Source organism: Bos javanicus, chromosome 16, assembly GCF_032452875.1.
Source record: "Bos javanicus breed banteng chromosome 16, ARS-OSU_banteng_1.0, whole genome shotgun sequence".
Classification (NCBI taxonomy): Eukaryota; Metazoa; Chordata; class Mammalia; order Artiodactyla; family Bovidae; genus Bos; species Bos javanicus.
The window spans coordinates 27364006-27387795 of NC_083883.1; the positions used below are offsets into that span (position 1 = coordinate 27364006).

The 23790-nt window shown below is 52.1% G+C and overlaps 1 protein-coding gene across 6 annotated transcripts in view; it reads right to left on the reverse strand.

The window, feature by feature from the left end:
- Positions 1-8426: 8426 nt before the first annotated feature.
- The window catches only part of SUSD4 (sushi domain containing 4), a 133748-nt gene continuing 118384 nt past the window's right edge, over positions 8427-23790 (reverse strand). For 5 of the 6 annotated variants that reach the window (XM_061382301.1, XM_061382303.1, XM_061382298.1 and 2 more), the window contains 4 exons: positions 15755-15952; positions 14524-14668; positions 10863-11245; positions 8427-9837 (listed from right to left, as the gene is read on the reverse strand). In XM_061382301.1, coding sequence (XP_061238285.1) covers positions 9809-9837; positions 10863-11245; positions 14524-14668; positions 15755-15952 — 755 coding nt within the window. In that variant the 3' untranslated portion in view covers positions 8427-9808. The remainder of the gene's footprint in view (positions 9838-10862; positions 11246-14523; positions 14669-15754; positions 15953-23790) is intronic. The other variant, XM_061382302.1, reaches the window with a different exon arrangement.

Below are 23790 nucleotides of genomic sequence, written 5' to 3' on the forward strand. Positions count from 1 at the left end.
CGGTGGGGCTAAAAACAGGAGTGGCAGGAACACACTGCTGCCTGCTGGAGGGTGCGGGGCTGACAGCTTTTGGCTGCTGTTTTAATATTTATTTTTTCATTTGGCTGTGTCAGGTCTTAGTTGCGGCATGAAGTATCTTTAATGTTTGTTGTGGCGTGTGAATTCTTAGTTGCGACATGTAGGATCTAGTTCCCTGACCAGGGATCGAACCTGGGCCCCCTGCATCAGGAGAATGGAGTCTTAGCCACTGGGTCACCAGGGAAGTCCCTGGGGCTGACCATTTTGATTGCTTTATAGGACAGAAGGAGAAAGAATAGAGTCTTGAGAGCAGCTACAGGTTCAAGAGTTTACTCGGTGCTAGGTGTTGTTCTAAGCAATCATCATGGTATTTAATCCTGACGGCAAACTACGAGGTGGGTGCTGTTAGGTGCCTCACTTTCCAGGTGACAGATCTGAGGCTTGAACGTCAAAATCTTGCCTGACTTTGCTTATGTAACTTACAGAGCTGAAATGTAAACCCAGGACTGTTGGCTTTCAACACCCAGGAGTTTAAGCAGCAGACAGTGTTGCCCAGTGTCCACTCCAAGCACCCAGAAAGCACAGAGCTGACCCTGTGAAACTAGCATTAGGAGCCCGTGTGGAACTGCGGAGGCTGGAACACCCCTGAGGCTGGAGATGCCCACCTGAGACAGTGTTTGGCCAAAATAGAGAAGATGGGGCTGGGCCCCACGGACTTGTGAATTCAGTGTCGATGGTAGATAAGCACGGGGTTCAGTTACTAAATAGATGACTTGTCAGCCCTTAGATACGGAAGTGGCGGTAGATAAAAATCACTGTGAGAGCCGAAGTTAACAGAGAACAGGTTATGCCAGACCGACTTCATTCCTCATTCTGACTTTGCCCTGCCAGCCTGATTCCATCCTTCTTTATGGCTTTGCCCTTCTGATGGTCTGGGAGTGGTAGAGGGGAACCTGCCGATTATGGCTGTTCTTTGAGCATCTGCTCCCATTTCTCCCGACATTCATGAGGACACTTCTGGAAAATGAGCTGGATGATACCAGGGTGGGCTGCTTTCTGATACACTGAAGGCCTGAGCCCCAAGGGCCGCCTTTAGCCACGACAAGCTCAGTGGGAGTCTCAGGAGGGAGGTGGAGACGGTTCAAGAAACAAAGAGGAAACTGTCACCATGACCTGACTGAGGAGAAAGCAGACACCATCGAGCGGGCAGCTTTAATTCCATGTCTGGGACATCAGGGCAGGGAGCCAGTGGTACTGTCTGGGGGAAACATTAATGGTAAAAGCATCTCTTTGAGTGTGTGCTCCAGGTCGGGCATGACTTGAATCACTGTACACGGATTCACTCATTATAACAGCTTATGAAATAAGTCTTATTATTTTCCATGTTTTACACTTGGGGAAACAAGCAGAGAAAGGTCACGATCAGCAGACTGATGAGACTGAGTTAGACTGAGACCATCCTCTACATTGGGGAAGAGCAGCTAGTGTGTGCACATAAAGATGAGCCTCTGAGCTCCTATCCCCACCCTGGGAAACCTTCCCTGACCCCCCAGGTGGGGCTGGGGGCCTCGCCACAGACTTGCCAGGCTGCACGTCCACCTGCTTTATCATTTCCTGTGTGTACGTGGCATCTCGTCCATTTAGGGACCCTCGGTATGTAGCTCGGTAAGGTTTCAGGGCCCCCCGTTAATATTGATGAGGAGATGGAAAGGACTTGAGAACAGAGAGGTGGAAAGAGCTATAAAGCAGGGAGGAAAGAAGGAAGTCCTGGGGCCCTGGCGCCTGAGCATTGGCAAAGGTCTGCAGGGCACGTGGGCCCCAAACTCAATGAAAGGCTGAAAGGATGAGGTGATGTAAGCAAGATGCTTGTCATCCCCCAGAATGTGATCTTGAGGGAAGCTGTGGAACATTCTCTCTGAAGTCTTTGGGTGGCCTGGGGAGGGGACTTGGTGACAGACTCCCTGGCCTCTCACATTCTTCTCCAGCCCACAAGCCAAGAATCGCCTTTGAAGTTTCTAGTTGTGAAAAGCGGCTGCCTTCCTTGTCCTTTTAAAAGCACAGAGATCTAAAATACATAAAGGAGACTTCCTTGCATATTTCCGAGTCTGCTAAGAAGAGAAGCTAGTCTGCTAAGGCTACATACAGTATGATCCCAACTATGTGACATTCTGGGAAAGGTAAAACTATGTAGGCAATGTTAATAGAAAGATCAATGTCTGCCAAGGGTTCAAGGGAAGGAAAGATGCATAGGTGATGCACGGGGGATGTTCAGGGCGGTGACAATACTCCGTGTGACACTGTCCTGGAGGACACAAGACATTGCGTATTTGTCCAAATCCAGAGAATGGATGACCCCCAAAGTGAACCCTGATGTAAACTGTAGATTTTAATTAACCTGGACTGTGAAGCCAAGTGGGCCTTAGGAAGCATCACTACGAACAAAGCTGGTGGAGGTGATGGAATTCCAGTTGAGCTATTTCAAATCCTGAAAGATGATGCTGTGAAAGTGCTGCACTCAATATGCCAGCAAACTTGGAAAACTCAGCAGTGGCCACAGGACTGGAAAAGGTCAGTTTTCATTCCAATCCCAAAGAAAGGCAATGCCAAAGAATGCTCAAACTACCACACAATTGCACTCATCTCACACGCTAGTAAAGTAATGCTCAAAATTCTCCAAGCCAGGCTTCAGCAATATGTGAACCGTGAACTTCCAGATGTTCAAGCTGGTCTTAGAAAAGGCAGAGGAACCAGAGATCAAATTGCCAACATCCGTTGGATCATCAAAAAAGCAAGAGAGTTCCAGAAAAGCATCTATTTCTGCTTTATTGACTATGCCAAAGCCTTTGACTGTGTGGATCACAATACTGCCACTGCTGCTAAGTCGCTTCAGTCTTGTCTGACTCTGTGCAACCCTATAGACAGCAGCCCATCAGGCTCCCCCGTCCCTGGGATTCTCCAGGCAAGAACACTGGAGTGGGTTGCCATTTCCTTCTCCAATGCATGAAAGAGAAAAGTGAAAGTGAAGTCGCTCAGTTGTGTCCGACTCTTAGCCACCCAATGGACTGCAACCTACCAGGCTATAAACTGTGGAAAATTCTGAAAGAGATGGGAATACCAGACCACCTCACCTGCCCCTTGAGAAACCTGTATGCAGGTCAGGAAGCAACAGTTAGAATTGGACATGAAAAAACAGACAGGTTCCAAATAGGAAAAGGAGTATGTCAAGGCTGTATATTGTCACATTGCTTATTTAACTTATATGCAGAGTACGTCATGAGAAACGTTGGGCTGGAGGACAAGCTGGAATCAATATTGCCGGGTGAAATATCAATAACTTCAGATATGCAGATGAGACCACCCTTATGGCAGAAAGTGAAGAACTAAAGAGCCTCTTGATGAAAGTGAGAGGAGAGTGAAAAACTTGGCTTAAAGCTCAACATTCAGAAAACGAAGATCATGGCATCCGGTCCCATCACTTCATGGGAAATAGATGGGGAAACAGTGGAAACAGTGTCAGACTTTATTTTTTTGACTCCAAAAATCACTGCAGATGGTGACTGCAGCCATGAAATTAAAAGACGCTTACTCCTTGGAAGGAAAGTTATGAACAACCTAGATAGCATATTAAAAAGCAGAAACACTACTTTGCCAACAAAGGTCCATCTAGTCAAGGCTACGGTTTTTCCAGTGGTCATGTATGGATGTGAGAGTTGGACTGTGAAGAAAGCTGAGCGCCGAAGAATTGATGCTTTTGAACTGTGGTGTTGGAGAAGACTCTTGAGAGTCCCTTGGACTGCAAGGAGATCCAACCAGTCCATCCTAAAAGAGGTCAGTCCTGGGTGTTCATTGGAAGGACTGATGTTGAAGCTGAAACTCCAATACTTTGGCCACCTCATGCGAAGAGCTGACTCATTGGAAAAGATCCTGATGCTGGGAAAAATGGAGGGCAGGAGGAGAAGGGGACGACAGAGGATGAGATGGTTGGATGGCACCATCGACTCGATGGACATGGGTTTGGGTGGACTCCGGGAGTTGATGATGGACAGGGAGGCCTGGCATGCTGTGGTTCATGGGGTCGCAAAGAGTCGGACACGACTGAGCGACTGAACTGAACTGAAGGTATCAGTTGTAGCAGGTGGCTACTTCCCTGGTGGTGCAGATGTTAACACTCCCTGCTTCCACTGTAGAGGGCATGGTTCCATCTCTGGTTGGGGAATTAATATCCCATATGCTGAGTGACGTGGCCAAAAACATTATGGCTGGCATATCACAGTAATGCAGATGTTAATAGCAGCAGAAACTGCCCTGAAAGAGGTGGGATATAGGAACTCTATACTTTCCATTCAACTTTTCTGTAAACCTTTGACAGCTCAAAACAAATAAAGTCTGTTAAAGAAAACACAGATCTCTGTCCACACCAGCAGCATAACCAGGAAATATTGGTGGTACATCCTTGTGAAGTCATGGGCATCTGAGAACTACAGGGAAGGGCAGCCTTGTCACTGCCTGCGATAGATGTAAAAACAGGCACAGCCAATGCGAACCTGGCTCATGTCTGCTTCCTTCCGATCCCCCCCTCAAAGTACACAACGGTGAGCATGCTTCTTGAATGGACCATGCTACCCAGGTATAAAGAATTCATGAGCAAAACCAATCTAATAGATTTGTCTGGGCTTTTAGTTGCCTCAAGCCATCACAGCAAAATGGAGTCCGTGAAGGTACACTGGCATCTGCTTCTGGCCAAGGGGTCCAGGCAACCATAGGAGGTCAGAACTGTCACGGTCATGTCTCTTGTTTCACACCTTGACTGAGGAGGCTGCAGAGTTTCTGGAGGGTGGACCCCCTCCTAAGGGGATGCTGGGTAGGGGAAAAGCTCCTGGGCTCCAGGTGCTCCATGGGAGGAGGAGCTGGGAGGGGGTGAAACACTGTAGATGGGGGAGGGGCGGGAGCGGGCGCTGCTAAGGGTGATCCTGGGATGGGGCTGGGTGACATTTGACTCTGAATTTTTTTAAAAGTCAGGAAAGAGAATTTCATCCTGTCACAGCTGGAAGGGCTCTTTGAGACCATCAGCACCCTCTTAGGGTGCTGCTGAGGAGCTGAAGGGTGCTACCTGTCCACACCTGCAGCAAGGTGTTACCCTTTGCCCCTTCCCCTGCCAGCCTCTCCTCGAGACCCAGTGGGTGGCGCCTTCATCTGGGTTCCGATGTCCTGGACTCCTGGGCACGCCCCACAAAACTGACAGACCTGCAGAAGACTCTCAGACCCGCCCTGCCCCATCTCACTCCAGCACTTCCTGCTTCACACCTGCCCTGGCTTCCCATTCCATGAAGAGAGCCATCATCTGCCTCCTTCACGTGGCACCAGGCTCTGGCATCTGGTCCTGAGTTACCTCTCCAGCCCCTCACCACCCCTGTGCCTCCAGGCCCCCGAGCACAGACCCCCTCTCCTATTTTTCCACCCCCAGCCCTCCTGTATCTCAGCACAGGCCTGTGCTCCTCTCCCAGCTTCCCTGAGCACTCCTCTCAGTCTGCTCCCAGCCCAAGGGCAGCCTCTGAGAGCCCAGTTCTGGGTCAGGCGTTCAGAGCTCCGGGTTTGTAGCTGCCAGTTTTCCAGCCCTTATTTCCACTGGACTAGAGTGCACAGAAACTGCCTGGCCGGTAGCAGGCTCTTAATAAATATTTATTGACTGAACAGGGTCTATAAATACTCTTTTGAGCTCCAAGAAGACAATATCAATCTCCCTCCCACAGGCTCTAGCTCATTCCCCCTTGTCCTAAGCTCTTAAAGCATCTGCTGGAGTTCAGGTTTCTTTATCCCAGGGTCTTGGAGGACCGGGATCCAGGATTCTCAGAGACCCTGAACACATGGGACGAGGTGCTGAACAGGGCAGGTTTGGCTTCCACGCAGGTAGCCGGGACCTCCTCTGGCCACTTAACACTGTGCACTGCAGGTTCCCAGCGACTGATTTCCAGTAGTTAAACAGGACCCAGTGAGGCTGCACACTCTGTGTTAAGTTTTATGGTTTCAATGCGACAGTGTTCAGCATCCGCCTTCTCCGACCGGTAAATGCTGCTCCCCGGGGCCCTGTTCTGCCTGCAAGATAGAGCAGGCATCTTTCCCAAGGACTTTCTTCTCTAGCACTTTGGAGACACATGGGCATTAACTTTTATGCTTCAAATCCAAAATAGACAATAAAATTAGGGAAGCAGGTTAGTGTTAATCTACCCGGCTGTCTGTGGAGGTGATCTGAGTCCTTCAGAGTCCTTGGGGGGAATGTCTGAGGTTGTCCTGCCCTCCCTGAGCAGAACTTGAACATTCAGAGAGGGCTATGCTGGGAAGGAAGGTAAATGCCCAAAGCATGAAGAACTGACAGCTTCCCCTGGCAGGGCAAGCCTAGGTATAGAAACCAGAGAGGGGTTCCTAGTAGGAGGGTCTAGGGGAAGAGGGTGGCACATGCTCAGTCCACCCACTGGGGGCAGCCCAAACCAGCAATGTCTGCAAACAATTTGGAGGGTGGCCGGACCACGGTGGGTCAGCGGTGCCGAGGGGTGCACAGAGTACATCACCCATGTGGCACCCTCTCTCACTCTGGGTGACAAGTGGGGGGCAGTGGCCATTTGTCAGATGTCTACTGTGTGCTGTGACCTCACACGAGCTGGCACCCTCACCGCAGCCCAGAGGGGAGGGTAGAGGGACACTATCTCTGCAGGAAGAAACTGAGATAGGGGTGGAGGGCAAGATCTCCTGCAAGTCCACGGCCTGTCAGTGGCAGAGGCAGGTTTTGAGGCAGGTGGTGGGTGTGTACCAAAGCCCTTGCTCTCCCAGGACACTGTACCTGCTCTTCAGGGCATGCCCTGGGACCTGGGCATCCCAGGGGGAGGGCTGCCCAGCATGGCCAGGTTGGAAGGAGGGAGCAGAGGAGTGGGAGAGGCCCCCCACCATCCCGCTCCTCACCCCCCTGCAGGCTGGGTGAATCTCTGCATGTCACTCCCCACCAATCACCCAGTTCTGCTGCGTGCTCTGGGGCCAAATGCCTGACCCTGTGCCAGCTGCTGGGATGGGTGTAATTAGGTGGAAAAGGCTCTTAAGAGCCCATGCCAGCCAATCACAACCTTGCAATTAAAAAGAGCTACGTGGAAGTGAAGTGTGAAGGCATCCTGTGACTTCTGCTGGGCGTGGCTATGAAGGGAGCCGGTCAGCTGGAAAACCGCTGGCCTGCAGCTCCTTCCAGCATGCACTTGTGTAAATACCACGGGCTGATCCCAGGAACACCCTGGGTTCTAGGTCGTGTGCTTCTGAGCTGGGGTAACTCCCTCTCCCAAAGCAGAAAGCACTTTTGGGGGGATGTTTTTCTCCCACACCACCCCTCTGGGCACCAGCTCTCAACACGGCCCAGTTTGTTTTTGTATCTCCTAATTCCCCGGGGGGGAAGCAGAAGAAAGATGGAGTCCATTCATACCCAGAGGGCGTCTGGGACTTTGACATGAAGAGCCAGAATCATGGCATGCTTAGGGTATCATGAGGATTCTTCCTTGCCACGTTAAGTTCATTATAATGAAAAAGCAATCACAGCAAAGGGTAGATGTGAGTGAGACCCTGATGCGGCAGACACAAAGGGATGAGGTGGGGGGCAGGTGGATCCAGGTAATTTGGTTGGAGGCTGACACTGTTGCTGAGCAGGCATTTTGCTCCTACCAGCCTCTGCGCTTAGAACCATGTGGACACTAACACCTGGACGTATGTGGCACTGAGCTACCCGTCTCCCAGATGCCGGAGGTGGGGGACTGGAGAGGCAGCCCTGTGCTCGGCTCACATGCTGTGTGCTGCGGCTCTCTGCTTTAGGAGGAAGAACATTTTCTGGAAGGAGGCGGGGCCAAGCCTCAGAGACAGCAACCCCCGCCCGCCTCACCGGCCCCCGCCCTGGCTTCTTTGGTGGGAAATAAGCACTCACCTGGTAGTCTCAAGACACACCCTCAAATGGGAGTGAATGGCGGCAGGGAGGGGACAGTGTCGTGTGAAGAGCTGAGACCTAGCCCACAGGGATCCCGGGAAGGCTGCAGATGGTGGGGCTGGTGGTGGTTGGGGGGCTTTCCACAGTGAACTCTCGACTCCCCTCCCACTCAGCCACCCATGCCATCAGTGTTTGAGCTGGCCAGGTGGAGTTTAAGCATGAAGCTCGTGAAGACCAGCCTTAGCACCAAACAACGTTATGATTACCAAAGCCCTTTACTCAGGTGCCCAGCTCGCGGCTGATGCTGGTCAGGCACGCCCATTGCCGCTCCCTCCCTCTTTCAGCCTCTGCTTGGGGTCCTGTGCTGTCTCCAACCCCATTCCCCCGGGATCACTGTCACCGCCCCTCCCTGCCCACCAAATCCACTCCACTATTAAAGTCACGCTTCAAACTGTCATTTTCTTTTTAATTTTTAATCAGTCTGTGTCAAGAAAAAACAGGATTTGATCAAGCTTCCAGCTCTCACCACTCTATCAGCATAGCAATTTTATGGATGAAAAAAAAAAAGTTTTGTTTGTATTTGTCTGAAACCCAGAGGAGAAAAAGAATCAGCTCCACAGATTAACATGTATTTGAAGAGACATTTCGGGACTCAGGAAATGAGTTTATCAATCACTTTTTAGGAACGACACCCAGTGGGCCTAGGGAGGGTGCGGTGGGCGTGCTGGATGGACTGATGGGTGAGGCAGCCAGGGGACCCCCGAAGCAGGAGGGCAGAGCCGTCCATCTTTGGAGCCTGCGGGCTTTGCAGGACAAAATAAAAGGGGTAAAATAATTCAACCTCATACTTTATCTGGAGGAGGACGAATGTGTTTCCAGATAGAATTTCTGTTTTGGAAAATTAAATCTGGCTGAGTTTGGGAGCGGGGGCAACAACTCTTAATAGTTAAAAGGTGAGGGGCTCACAACTGAGATAAACTATCAAGTGGAAGCTTTTAAAAATGCTGAAACAAAACATTACCTTGGCTACTTCTCCACCATGAGATGTATTTGAACACACTCTGACCATGTGTAAAGTCACAAGCTTTAGCCAATGCCGTGGATCCATGTGCTAGACCATGAATACAAATACTGACGATATTTCACCAAAGGACAGCACGGAAGACAGGAACTCTGCCTTTTGGAGAAATTTCCAGAAAGCAGAGTCTGCCTGAGTCTTTCCTTTCCATTCTCGGTGGAACTGCCACGTCCCGCTTTAATCTTGCCTTGCGTAGGGTTGTCCAGCCAAGAAAGACTGTCCGAGGGACACTCGAGAACCTTCCTTTGGGAGCCTGCAGGGGGCGCTCTGCTGCTCTTCCAGCAGCTCAACACAGACTTCCCGCAGAGGCTGAGCCATCCGAATCTGGAGTCCAGAGACAGTTTGAAGCGGATTTTAGAAGCGATTTAGGTAATGTGACATGCTTTCAGAGGAGGCGGGTAGTACTCGTAAGTCGGTGGGAGGTGATATTTGGTGGATATATGCGTGGAACCGTCTGTCCCATGTTCGGCAGCACGAGATGCCCTTAATACCTTCATCCAGGACTGCTCAGGGTTCCCCCTTATCCTTCTGTTCCTCACTGGTCTTGGCAAATTCTCAAGTCTCCTTTTAAAGCACTGCCGCTGCCGTTTATCAGCCTCACTCTTGAATCCGAGATGCACAATATGAGTCACTGTCCCCATGTTGTTGATAGATTAGAAAACTTGCTCCATCCCGCCAAGCTCTGTCCTCCAGAGGCCTCATTCCAAAGTACACGGTTCCCATTCCCAAAGGGGTAGCAGAATCATCAGGACTTTTTCCAATTATGGATCTTCTTCCATTAGAGGGATCTCTGTAAAAAGAGATGGTTATTAAACTGCAAAGAAAGAGATGATTATCATACTAATACACTGAAAAATACTGTGACGATCTGGAATTGTGAGCCTCAGTAAAATAGAGTTCCTACTTCCCTGGTAGCTCAGATGGTAAAGAATCTGACTGCAATGCAAGAGACCCAGGTTCGATCCATGGGGTCACAGAGAGCCAGTCACGACTGAGCAACTAACAGACACACAAATCAGTAAGAAGAAGATAATGCTAAGTTCCATGTATCAGTAAACAGGCAAATAAACCAACACCTCTGTACATCATTAGCTGGAAAATCTCATATCCAGATCATAAAAATTAAACTGTTAGGCTTCAACCGTGTGTCCTAATGGTAAAGGTTACAAGTTCAAGTACAGAGTTCTCTATGGGGAACCAGGAGACCCCTGCGTCTACATAGTTACTGCGACTTACTGCCAATATAAGCTGGAATGAGTGCTTTCATTTGTAAAGTGGTACTGGCACTCCCTCCCCTGGGAAACGAGCCCTATTTAATCTGAGGCATTTTTATTATTTTACCATGATCTGCAGCCTGCTTTTCCTTCCTTCTACTTCACACCTGGTAAACTTAGCCTGTATGTACCCAGAACTTCTCCGGGGTGGGCCCTCGTGCCTGGATTTAGGTCTTCCCTTTTAGCATGCATGTGTTACCTTGATCCTGAGCACCACTTTCAGAAGTCCTGCCTAATTAAGGGAGAGAGAAGAAAAGCATCCTGGATTACACGGATGCTATGAAAATCAAGTTCTGCCCACCTAGCCTTTCTACTCTGGATGGCTTGGTGCTCTTTTGTGCCTCCTGAAATTTCAGTTAATGGGCTGATCACTTATGAGGTGATGATCCTTCCTTCCAATAACCGGCCTTGCCCACGGCCTCTACGTACAGCATGCAATTTCAGCTGAGAGAGAGGGAAGCTCTGATTTGACTCTGAGCTGGGAGCAGGGTCGGGGGGTGGGCTGCACAAGGATGGCTTGGACTTTGGGGCCGATGCTTACCATCTGCAATGTCGATGCCTGGGCTGGTGGATGCCACCTCCCCCACCGTGCTGGGAGCTGTGTCAGGGTTGTCGGAAGCGGGGTGGGTGCCCCCTTGGCATGTGGGAGGTGAATATAGACTCTGGAGCAACTCCGAAGAGCCTGAGACACTGTCACAGGTCTCTGACTCCCCCGGGCCCGTGTCTGTGTCCCCTGAGCCAGGGTATGCTGGGGGGCTCTGGTCGTCCACAGGTAAGGGGCAGCCCTGGCCCACAGAGGCCAGGTACCCGGGGCCTAAGGCACTGAAGCCGCCGCTCACAGCCTCATCATAGGACGGGAGCATGACAGGCACGCCATCCACCACTACGAAGTCGGGGTCGCTGCTGGAACTCCTGGGAGGTCCCCTGTGGAGAGCAAAGCAGTGCCAAGGTGACAGGTCGCCCCGGGAATGAGGCCACAGTGCCCACCCACTGCAGCTGGGGTCCTCAGGGCAGCGGAGCTGGTGGTGCAGGACATGCAGCCACCCTGCCGGGTCCCCTCCGGCAGATGGTGCGTCCACCAGGGCCACGCTCCAGATGGGACAAGCTTTTCTTCTCCTCACTGGCCCCTGCTCTGCGCCTCCCTCTTGCCCTTCCCTGCCCCTCTGGGCTCCATCGTCTCCTTGTGCTATAAACTCGTGGACAGGGGACTGTGTGGCCCATTCCAACCAAGCATCCCAAGGTGCCCTGCAGTGTCCCCTGCTGGAAATGGAATAGTATCATTAAGAGTTTGGGAAAGGTGGACCTTAGGTGCCCCTGTCAGTTACCGCTGCACTTAGGAAGCTTCCTGTTTGTTTTCTGCTGTGGTCTAAAACTCGCTCATTTTCAGTCAAGACAGAGAAGCAACAACAGGAAAAAAAAAAAAAAAGGAACTCTTTCCAGGTCTGTGGGCTCATGGTCACCTGAACCTAAGCTTCACCATGCTGCCCAGAGTGGGGGTTTCCCTTACCCTGCCATGCACTCGGCTCTGGCCTTGCCCTTGGTCTCCGGTCCCCTGCACCTTCCAGACCTCAGGTCTGAGGCCAAAGTCTCAGCTCAGCTGACCTCTCTCTGCTCCTGGGCCCTAGAGGAACTGGGGAGGCTAGTAAGTGGCCAGTGGGACTTGGTTCCTTATCTTCTCTGCTGGCAACTGGTGCTGAGGGATGTGGCCAGAAGGTAAACGATCAGAAGGAAGGACAAGTCAGCTGGGTGGGCAGGCCACGAACTCCTGCATGCCGGCCTCTGCAGGAGCTCTGAGTCTGAGGACGAAGAGGGCTGGATGCTGGTGTGTGGGGCAGAGGAAAGCGTCAGGCCGTCTCTCTCTCTGACATTTGAGGCCACTGGCGTTTTGGAGCATCTTGCTTAGAGATGCTGGTAGGGTCCCCTTGTTCCACCACCCTTAAGGCCACACAGAGACAGGGGGAAATTACAAAGCCCATACCCTACTCCCAAAGAGGGGGGCTGGGAGGCAAGGAAGAGTCTGCTTCAAATCAGGGTTCTCTCCCCTTCCGTGGCCCTTATGAGTGGATCCTGGATCCGCCAAGCTCCCCTACTCCTCAGCCTGCACAGTCTCACGCTGGCCTCCTGTCTCACTTGGGCCTCCTGTCTCACTTGGGCCTGCCTATCTTTTCAGTCCCTTTCAGAAAGCTGCAAGCTGCCCAGGTCAGGGTGACCCCAAGGATGCCTCTGTTCTCCGTTCTCTCCACAACAACAGCTCTCACCAGGGCACCCATGAGCTGTCAGCTTCTCCCTCGCTGATCCCAGCCCCACAGACTATCATCAGCATCTCTTCATAGCCTACAGCTCTGGGACCAGGAGAAAAACAAGCCAAAACCCCTTCCTGGACCTGCCTGAGAATCTTATGATAAATTTGCATAGCTGAGATCAGTTTCCACACAGCTAGAGAGTAACCTATGGAGGAAATATTCAAGGAATTGGGAAAAAAAAAAAGTATAGTGAGTGTTAGGGATCATTTAAAAAAACATCTTAATTTTAGTCTGTATCCTGGAAACTCAGTTCCCAAGCCTATGTAGAAAAATAGCTCTATAGGCCACATTCAAATACTCCATGTACTATAAATCACAGTGTATAGTTTGGCTTTCTCCTTGTAACCCCCAGGCCTTCTTTAGATAGTCTAATTGCTCAATGATAGAACACTGTCTCTTAACTCATAAATAATGTGAGGACGGAGAGTGCAGGTGACGGGTTCGAGAGGAAGGACGGCTCTGGCATTTCAGCAGGGGCTAGGCTGTGGCCCCAGGATGGTGCTCACACACTCTGTGTCCAGCGAGGATGCAGGGGCCCCTACCCCTACCCCCCACCTAGCACAGCTCCAAGGCTGGAAGAGTGGGGTGCCTTCAGGTCATGGGGCCCCTGCAGCCAGGTCGGGGGGCACTGCTTTGTGGGATGAGGCCGTTCTGGGGGCACGAAGTTGAGGGGAAAGGTGGGATGCTGTCTCTAGCAGCCCTGCCTGCTTCTCTCCCCAACATCTGGCTGGGAGTGTGAGCGTGGGTTTTCCTGGAGGGCTGAGTGGGAAGTGGTTAGTCCTGGAAGCCATCTTTGCTGGAAGAGTGGTACACATGCCCCCAGCGGCCAGCCTGTCCCTGTGGGCAGACACATGCCCTTGGCTGAAGCCTGAGGTCCCTGTGTGAGAAGACTCTGACGTGGGCACAGGAATCCACGGGGATATGTGATGCCTTTGTGAATCAGGGAGCCCTGGCTAACATCCTATGATGTTCGGTGGCCCACCTTCCTCCTCCTTATGTTCACAAGCTCATCTGGGTGCTTCCTAAATGACTTCTCCTTTCAGGAACGGTGATCCGCCAACAGCAGTGCTGGGTGGCTCTTGGTTTTGCAGAGCACTGGCATGCTTGGTTCGGGACAAGTGGCTGGCACCAGAGGGGAAGGGCCACAGCTGCTCCAGGCACTGAGAGGACCAGACCCGCCTCTGAGGGACTTCGATAGAGTCCTCTCGGTGATGACAAGAGTGAGGATGAAGACACTTAGCCCAGCTCACTGGTGCAGCCGAGGAGGATGGAGACCCACCCCACCTCCACTCTGCCCCTGCCCACAGTTCCCACTCTGAAAGGTCAGATCCTACCTGGAGGCAGAAGCGCATCAGCCCTGCCCTGGCCCCCAAACAGAGCCTTTTTCCTTCCTGAGACTTGCCAAGGTTTTGCACACCGGTTTGGAAGCTCTGTTGGGTCACGCACCTTGGACCTCGTCCCTAATTAGTTCTGTGTATTTCTTGTCCTCCTTCATGGCCTGGAAGCTCTAAGGTACATAACTCGAGAGCCACGGGCACACAGTGGGCAATGGGGGTGCCCCTGGGGGTGGGGAGGCGTGGGGCGTGCATCTCTGACTCTGCTCCCCTTCTCTGCACCCTGTACAAGGCCTGCCCTGAGAATGTCTAGTCAGGGAAAGAGGGCGACAGGGGTTCATGGTTGGAGGGGGAGAGCGAGGCGGAAAGAAGGAAATGAGTCTGTCTCCACCTTGCACAGACCCCAAAACCTCGCAGGAAGGCATGTTGGCTTCCTCCCCCTACTCCCCTCAGATGCTGGGCTCTGCACCCCTCGAGGCTGACCATCCTTTCTCTCTGCTGCTCTAGGCAGCTGCACTGCGCCTGGCCTGGGTGGCTGTGGGCTGCCCAGGGCCGCGGCACTGACCTTGGGGGAAAGTGGGCCTTGAACTTGGTCTGGAACATCCTGGCCAGGATGACGAGCAGCAGCGCCAGCAGCACGCTGGTTGCCGTGAACGCCACGATCTTCCACGTGGTCAGGAGGGTCTCATGGGTGCTGGGCCACGTTTGCTCTGCCGGAAGAGAGAACACAGCGGCTGTGAGGCTGCCGGGCTGTGCTGGGCGCTGGGGTGCCCACACACTGATGGCTGGGTGGGCCCCCTCTCCTGCATGGGTTCATGTGAGCATTGATGGGCCTCCACGTGTGCTGTGTGAGCGAATGCTTCCCCCACGTGCCACATCCAGGGGGAAGGTGTGCAGCCATCAGCTTGGGGCAGGCAGCCATGGCTATGCCTGGAAAACACCAGGGTGAGCAGGCAGGATCGGGGCAGGCAGGAGACAGTGGTGTACTGGTGCCCAGGTCTTCACCACGGGGTCCCTACACTGATGCTCTGAGGCCAGTGGTGAGGATGGTTTGCTAGTCATTTGTTATCAAGTAGGAAGCACTGAATGTTCACTAGAAGGACTGATGCTGAAGCTGAAGCTCCTGTATTTTGGTCATCTGATGCGAACAGACGACTCACTGGAAAAGTCCCTGATGCTGGGAAAGATGGAGGGCAGAAGGAGAAGAGGGCGTCAGAGTATGAGATGGTTGGATGGCATCACCAATGCAATGAACATGAACTTGGGCAAACTCCGGGAGATGGTGAGGGACAGGGAGGCCTGGCATGCTGCAGTCCATGGGGTTGAAAAGAGTTGGATACAACTGGGTGACTGAACAACAACAGGAAGCACTGAAGCTTGCAAAAGGCTTATGTTTTTGAAAGTGAGAGCAGGTCTTGCCCATAATTATATCATCTGTGTTCTGAGCGTAAGAGAAAGGCAGAGTCTTACATTGCTTGGGTCACACCCTGAGCTTGTGTCCTTGTCCGGGGAAGGGGACAAGGCTGGGAGAAGACAGAGTCCACAGTGGCTGGGTTCTTCCATGGGTGCTGGGGTCTAGGGACCCCATTCAGAGGGTCAGCATATTAACCTGGGCACGGGTGGGTTAATGCTCCCGACCGGGGTCGGGAAGCATTGGCCACATGGAGCCACAAAGATGAACGTCTACATCCTGTTCCTAAGCCTGTGTGTGGGTGAGGAGGGCCAGGGCCCAGGACATGCCACTGGCTGCTGTGTGTCGTCTGGACCTGGTCCAGGGACGCGCTCCACGTGCTCACCTGACTTGACACAGTAGACCTGGTAGGATGGAAACCACTCCCCGTACTGGCAGGTGATGTACTTGTAGTCACTGGTGAGGCTGTAGCCGGGGTCGCAGTAAAACTCCACCACGGTTCCGTGGTTGTAGCGCTCGCAAGGTCGCGGGTGGCAGATGAAATCGCCGTGACTCACCATTGGAGGTAGCGGACAGACTTGGGCAGTTGGGGAGAATAAGAGTTTCAGAACCACATGCTTATCCTGTCCGGACCCTCAAAACAGAGATCTAGCTCGGAGAACACCTCACTCGGAGATGCGCTTATACACGAATCATCATTCTAGTGATGCTGAGCTGTCTGCAAGATCGTCCCGACTCCTGTCCCTTCACGTGAGGTCAGACGGAAGCCTGTGACAAGATTCTGAGCACGTGCGGCTGTCATACGGCATTGTAAGTTACATCGTAAAATAGATGTTCATCTTCCATGGCAAAGAGTATGCCTACCTAATAGATAGCATTAAGCTCCTCTATTAATAACGCATGCTATTACGTGCCAGACAACCTAGTAAATAAAATTAAGATATTTATGGGCAAAATCATCACCGAGACTGAGCTTGTTTCTGCAGCTACAGGAGTAATCTGGGACTATCCAAATCCCTGGGTGTCCCTGACCTGATTCTCAAATGTCCCCCTGGAATTTGGACAATGCCACACAGGCGGCTCTGTGCAGGCCCAGGCCACAGATCCCCCGACTAGTGGGGGTGAGGCCTGGGCCCTGGGCTTGGTTCTGCCACCAACATGCCACATGACCTCACAAAGGTCACTTAACCCAACTGAAGCCTTGTTTTCCTCCTCTGTAAAATGGAAGCTTATTCTGCCCTTGATAATTTTTTTTGACCCTCACATTCTATGATTTTTAGGGGGAGAAAAAGTTGGTTTGTTTCCTCTCTTGAACCTGTCAACTACCAATTGGCACTTGCCAAGGGCATTTGCCAGTGACTGAACAACAAGATGGGCATTTGCCATCTGCGGCTATGGAGACTGAACCCCGTGCTGCTGCAGCTGCTGACCTTCAACGCCCCCTGAGGGAGTTCAGGGTGGAGTGAGGCGCTCTGTGCTCCAGGGAATCTCACGGGACAGGTCTTTAGAGAGTTGGATATTTTCAGGAACTGATTTCATGATCTCGATTTTTGCATCTCTTCATATCTAGAAAGGGCTTCCCTGGTGGCTCAGATGGTAAAGGATCTGCCTGCAACGCAGGAGACCTGGGTTCGATCTCTGGGTCAGGAAGATCCCTTGGAGAAGAAAATGGCAACCCATCCCAGGATTCTTGTCTGGGAAATTCCATGGACAGAGGAGCCTGGCGGGCTACAGTCCATGGGGTCACAAAGAGTCATACGTGACTCAGCAAGTGACACTACCAGGGACCCTCTCATATCTAGAAAAGGTCTAGATTCCTTCGTGGTGACATCAGCTCCTTGTGATCAGCAGAAAACCTTTTGTAAAGTAAGCACTTGACTGCACTGAACTCTTCCCTTCACCAAAATCTTATATACTGACCTTCCCCCACTGCCTCTTTGGAGCAGTCTCTCAGAGCTATCTCCCAGGCTGCAGTCCTTATTTTGCTCCAAATAAAACTTTACTCAAAATCCTCATATTGTGTACTTTTTTAGTTGACAAATCCAAACTCTGGGATGCAAGATAAGAACAGTTCTATCTCTGGATCCAGAAAGATGGTTTCTGTGGAGTTGGTGCTTTTTCACCTCTTCCCACAAAGAGCTCCCTTTCCTCAACAAGAGGAGCTGCCGTGGCCCTTAAACACACCTCAAGAAACAATCACAGCCCAGACCATCGAGGCCAGCTACAAACCCACACCTGTGGAAACCGCTATGAGCTTTTGACCAAAACAGGGGAGAGTTAACTTCTGAGCCTCTTCCCAGGCGCACGAAAGCCCCGGCCAGAGGAGACGCACAGGCCGGCCTCAGCTCACCCCATGCAGTCGTGTCTGCAGGGAGCTGCCCGCCCCACTTGGGCTGCTAGAAGGCATGTCTGGAGCTCTCTTCTAGCAGCAACCCAGGCCCCCTGGAGACGGTCAGCTAAATGGGCCCACCTGATGGGGATGTTCCATGGTTTGGGGCCTGGAGGGTCTTAACAGACACTATCTCTCATTCTGCAAAGGATGCTGCAAGGCAGTTCCTGCTGGCTTTTTCCAGAGTTGGGGAGACAGAAACTCAGAGAGGTCAAGTCCTCCAGGAGCGGCTAGAGGAACAGGAAGGAGCTTGGGCTGAGTTCTGGCTCAACTCCTCACCAGCCTAGTGACCCCAAACAAGTCACTTCTTCCCTCTGAGCTTCAGTGGTCTCATCTGTGAAATGGGAGTGTCTGAGGGTTGGGAAAGGCTGGCCAGGCCTCCTTTCAGAGCTGACATGACGTAAAGTGGGCAGCCAGGGACAACCAGGACCCAGGGATCTACAGAGAAGGGCCATAATGAGGCAACTGCCTCTGCGGATGATGGGAAAACCAACGTGGGCAATGAGGCTCCTGAGATGAGTAGAAGCGGGAAGTCACTGCCGCCAGTGGGCAGGCGGGATGACAGTGCCTAGTGGCTGAGCTCCTGTGGAAGTTGGAGCTGTGAAGGTGTATCTGGTGGGACCTGGAGGCTGAGGAAGCTCAGACACTGTCAGAGATACGCACCCCTGCCCCCCCAACCCTGCCGGGCAGAGAGGGTCAGCGGGAAACGCCCCAGCCTCTCCCCTGCCCACACTCCTTCTGGACAAAGCCAGTGGGGAGGCAGCTGACCAGCAGGTGGTAGGGGAAGGTCCAAGACAGTGTCTGAGGTCCACAGGCCCAGGGCATGCTCCATGCATGGTAGCTGGCAGGTGACTACACCTCAGGTCCCATAGGCGGACACTGGCAGAGTAGGGACCGGGGCTCTGGCTTTCCAGGGCATTCTCTGGCTTTCCAGGGCATTCCCATCCTGGCAGATGCATGCCCTCCATAGAGCTGCCCAGGGCCGTGGAGTCCCATCACCTGATGCATTTCCAGTTCCACAAGTTAGAGCTTCTGCCAAATCCACTACCTCCAGGGTGTTCCACGCGCCTCTCCAGGAGGTGATCAAGGCAGCAGGAGAGGAAAGGGAAGGGAAGGACGAGGACAGCGAGAGAAAGACCAGCATTGTGAGCTGGCCTGGGATGCCAGCTGGGATTCGTAGCAAAGACCTCTCCTTCTGCAATGACTCTTCCATGAAGAACACAGTGAAGGGAGAGTGTCCACATGTATCCAGCCCAGGGAGGGGCCACCAGGCTCTCAGAGCCGCCTTCCTGGGCTAGGGGATGCCTTGGCCACCAGAGTTAAGGGGAGGTCTGATGTTCCCTGTGAGGTCAGGCTGACAGAGATATCTGCCTGACAGAGATGTCAGCCTGACAGAGATGTCTGCCACTTCAGCGGCCTCCAGGGCAGCCAGGTTCCCGTGGCCCCCAGGCGTCCCCCTCCTCTGCACCTCCCACCGGTGCCCTCCAGCGCTGCAGAGGCTCATGGGGAGGCTGGACCTCTGCTGGGAGAGGAGGCCCTTTCCACGGTTAAGGGTATACAGCGCAGTAGGGCTCTCCTGCTAGGAGCCTTCCAGGCAATCCTCAAGGGTCCCCCTAGGATGAGAAAATCACCAGAACATTTTCAAGGTCCTAAAAATGTCACAAAAGGTCAGAAGAGGCCCTATAAATATATGCAAGTGTGTTCTGTTGACTAAAAATTGTCGCTCTCCGCTTGATTCTTCAAGAATGACGGCACTAGCCACTGCAGTCACTGATCTTCCACACCTGAAGGGAATTCAGGGTGGAGATCAGGAATGAGGCACTCTGTGCTCCAGGACAAACCGGCAGAACAGCCTTCAGATAGTTAGATATTTTCAGATTTTATGAGCCCAATGTCTTGCACAAGAAAAGCATCAAAATCATTAATGGGGACATCTGCTTCTGGTGACTGGCAGCAAGCTTCTGCCAAGACCTGTGCTTGCCTGCACGCATCCCTTGTCACCAAAGTCACATATGTACTGACCGCCCCTCTCCTCTTCAGAACAGTTCCTCGGAGCTATCTGAGAGTCCATTTCCCAGGCTACAGTCCTCATTTGGCCCCAAATCAAACTGAACTCACAGCTCTCAGGTTGTGCATTTTTTTTCTTTTTTCTGGTCAACAGTTTTCAGCAGCATTTTCCCTCACTTGGAGGATAAAGAGCTGTTCAAATCATCACCTGGACACTGAGGCAGGTGGTCCCTGATGTGCTGAGGAAGGCCTGGGCTGACTGGGTCCTGTATTCAGAAAAGGAGGGGGGTGGTACAGCATGTGCATTCGGGCATGGAGGGTCCCAAATTCATGTTCAAATCCCAGCTCTGCACTGCCAAGTCAGGGGGGTTAGGCAGTTTGCTTAACTTCTTTGGGCTTTAGCTTCCCCACCCATGTAGTGAAGGAAACAATTCCTAACTCCTAGGGTTGTTGTGAGGATTAGAAAGTGCATGAAACGTACGTAACACAAGAGTCCAGACCACAACAGGCACTTAACAAATAACAGCGCTCAGGGTCACTGGTGTCCAAACTCGCTGGGTGCCCAGGCCACCCTCCTGCGCCAGGCACTACCAGACCCTGTACAATCAGGATATCTGGATTGCAGCAGGTGGGCTCCAAACATGCCTGGAGGGAATCGGGAAGCATCTCACCAGCAGGTTTTCTCAGAGGCCAGATAAAAACCATCCAGGGTAGAGGCTTTGACTCTGAGAATGTCATAATCGGTTGCTAATAGAGATGCATTTGCCCCCTAAGTAGAAACATTTATCTTCACATTTTGCAGTGTTTCTAGCAATTGCACCTGGCCAGCCATCAACTTTGCTGAAAAGGAACCCCCTATGCATCCTGGTATGCACAGAAGGTGGGGAGTGTTCTTTTAACTTGGAAGTTAATTATAAACTTGGGAAGCTTATTTTAAAATAACAGTTTGGGGTTATCTTGAGCTCAGGGAACTCCTCCTCTCATCACAGGCTCTCACCATGGGGTTAAGGGCTTCCCTGGTGGCTCAATGGTAAAGAATCCACCTGTCAATAAAGGAGATGAAGGAGATGCGGATTCAATCCCTGGTTCAGGAAGATCCCCTGGAGAAGGAAATGGCAACCCACTCCAGTATTCTTGCCTGGAGAATCCCATGGACAGAAGAGCCTGGCAGGATACAGTCAATGGGGTCACAAAGAGTCAGACACGACAGCAAGTAAACAACGCCATGGGGTTAAAGTGAGTTCTGCTACCCCTGTCCTCTCTTACTGTCCCTGAGAGGCAGACAGGAAGTTAGCACAGAAACAGCGCAGTAGTGCCTAGAATTTCTGGTTGATCAAAGGGCAACTGCCCTTCCTAAGCACTCGCTTAGGCTCAGTTGGAGGCTCAGGCTTAGCAGTTGCTAGTTCTAGGCAAAATAATAACCCGCGAAAACCCATGGGTGGTGTGAACAAAAATTCTCCAGCAATTCTATTTTTTTCTAAATGTTTCTCACAACTTCAGAAATTATTAGCAACAGTTATGGGTTTTGTGAAACTTGAAGTCTGAACCTTGGGTGGCTGCAGGCGGAATGCAAGTGAATTGGCTGAGGCTCGGCTGGAAATGGACCATAATTACTGTCTACCTGGAGTCACCACTCTGCCCCTGGCATTATGATGAGGGCGATGGCTCCTTCCTGATCAGCAGGAAAATTCCTACCTACCCACATGGCTGCAGAGTACAGTTACCACCATAGCTAGTCTCTTATGGGCTGGACTGAGGGGTGGAAGCCGGGGTGCAGGGCCCTGGGAACCTCAGTCTGCCCTGGGATGGCCAGAGTTGGGGCTGGAAATGCCAGGCACAGGCCTATGATTTCTCCTAAGTAAGCCCTCCTTCCCACCCAGCCTCCTCAGCACCCCTCCAGCAGCCTCCTCTCCCCTTCTTTAGGAGCCCCCCTCACCACCTGCTGAGTGTCCTTCCTCACCCACTTCTGGCTATTTCCACCTATTTAGGTTTAATTCCAGCACAAACACCAGCTTCCTCACCAAGTCCTCCGGACCACCAGGCATGATCTCAGAATTCCCAGGCACTTTGAACATTTTCTATTCCTCCTACTTACACAGATCTGTCAACTCTCTCAGAGCAGGGACTGTGTCTTGTAAACTGTCACTCCAACAGCATCCTGCACTATTTTTTAATAAACACCTGCGAATCAAGTGAATGAAAACTGCAGAGTCTTCATGACAAGCCAGAGGCCGCCTCCTCCCCCATCACTCTCCCACGGGCAAAGAGAGGCCATGTTCATGCCATTTCTGATCCCTGTTCTTTAGCAGGGGAAAATGTTGAGACGCGATAGTAAGTTAATCAAAGCTTCATGACAACAAAGCACAGCACAAAGATCGGTGTGCATGATGGCTTCCCAGTGGCTCAGATGGCAAGAACCCATCCGCCAATGCAGGAGACATGACAGACGTGGGTGTGATCCCTGGGTCAGGAAGATCCCCTGGAGAAGGAAATGGCAGCCCACTCCAGTATTCTTGCCTGGAGAATGCCATGGCAGAGGAGCCTGGTGGGCTACAGTCCATGCGGGTGGCAAAGAGTCAAACAAGACTGAGTGACTAACACTTTCACATCCAGATGTCTTAGTAAAAGGCGACAGGGCTTTGCCAGTCCTGACTCTAAGAAATACACTGATAGATGTATGGCCGAGTCCCTTCGCTATTCACCTGGAACTATCACAACATTGTTAATACAAAATATTTTTGGTGTTAAAAAAAAAAGAAAAGAAAAGAAAAGACATGCACTGAAATAAAGAGGTCAAGGTTCCTAACACGTTTGGGACAAGGCTGTTTGTCTCCTCCCACGATGCACCTAACAGGTGTGCAGATCTGGGGCAATAGGGTATCTGGTGAAATGCATGTTTAACTTGAACATCCTTTAATGCATTTGGACAGCATTTAGAGCAGAGTTGTGGGGTGCTAATTGAGGAAAGGTAAATGTGGGGGTGGGGAGAGAATTAAACCCAATGTTAGAGTAAAATTCAGCAGCTGCCAATCTGAGGCATGGCCAATGAAGCATGAGGCAGGGGTAGGGGGATGAGAGAGAAGATGCTCAGGACTTCCTCCTGAAACATGGGTACGAACGAAACTTGGGAAGATTCTATTCCTCAGCTGGAAAAATCTCTGCAGGCTCTTCAAAGAGCTATGGAAGTTTTACAGACCTGGCCCAGTGACGACCATGGGCAGTGGCCTCCATGGACGGGCATCAGTGGGTCCAGGGTGGCCTGGCTGCTCTGTGCTGGACCAAAGCTCACACACCCAGACTCGGAAGGACTGCCCCTCTGGAAACCCACTCTTCAGTCTTCCCGAGAGAAGACAGCCCACCCACCATCTCCCCTTTATAGGAGCAGCCTTTACAGGGTCAGGAGAAATCAGATTCCTTCCTTAATATTACACAGCATCTCAGCAAACCCAGAAGAAGCCAGGGTTGAGCCCCACAGAGCCTCTCCATGGGGCTGCGGTGGCACCTGGGGCAGGCAGTGCTTCCTTGAGGGACGGGCGGTCTCATGAACCACAGGGGTTTAAGTCTCTGGCTGCCCAGGAGATACAAGCAGCACCTCCAGGGCACTGGAACAACCCCAAATGCTCCCACACATTGCCGAGGCCCCTAGCATCACTCTTAGAGGCTCCTCCTGCCCCTCACCTTCAGCTCTGGCCCCAGAAAGAGCCCTTTCCACCTAGCGGCAGGATGCCTGGTGGTAGGGGGTGGGAAGAAGGAAGGGAAGGGCTGCCTTCTCCTACCCAAGTCACCACTTCCATCTCTCCAGCCTCTGATGGTTCCTATAGGGGACTCTTGGCCTCTCTGATGAGTGTGGCTGACCACAGGACATGAGGGTGGAGGGGTCAGAGGGCTCCACAGTCAGGCAACAAATGCCATCTTGTGTACGGTGGGCCCACATCACGCACCCACCCATGTGTGGCTGGAGCATTTCCATTTGCTTACACGCAAATCAATCCCAAACAGCTTCTCTCCTGTCCTTCCATCCATTC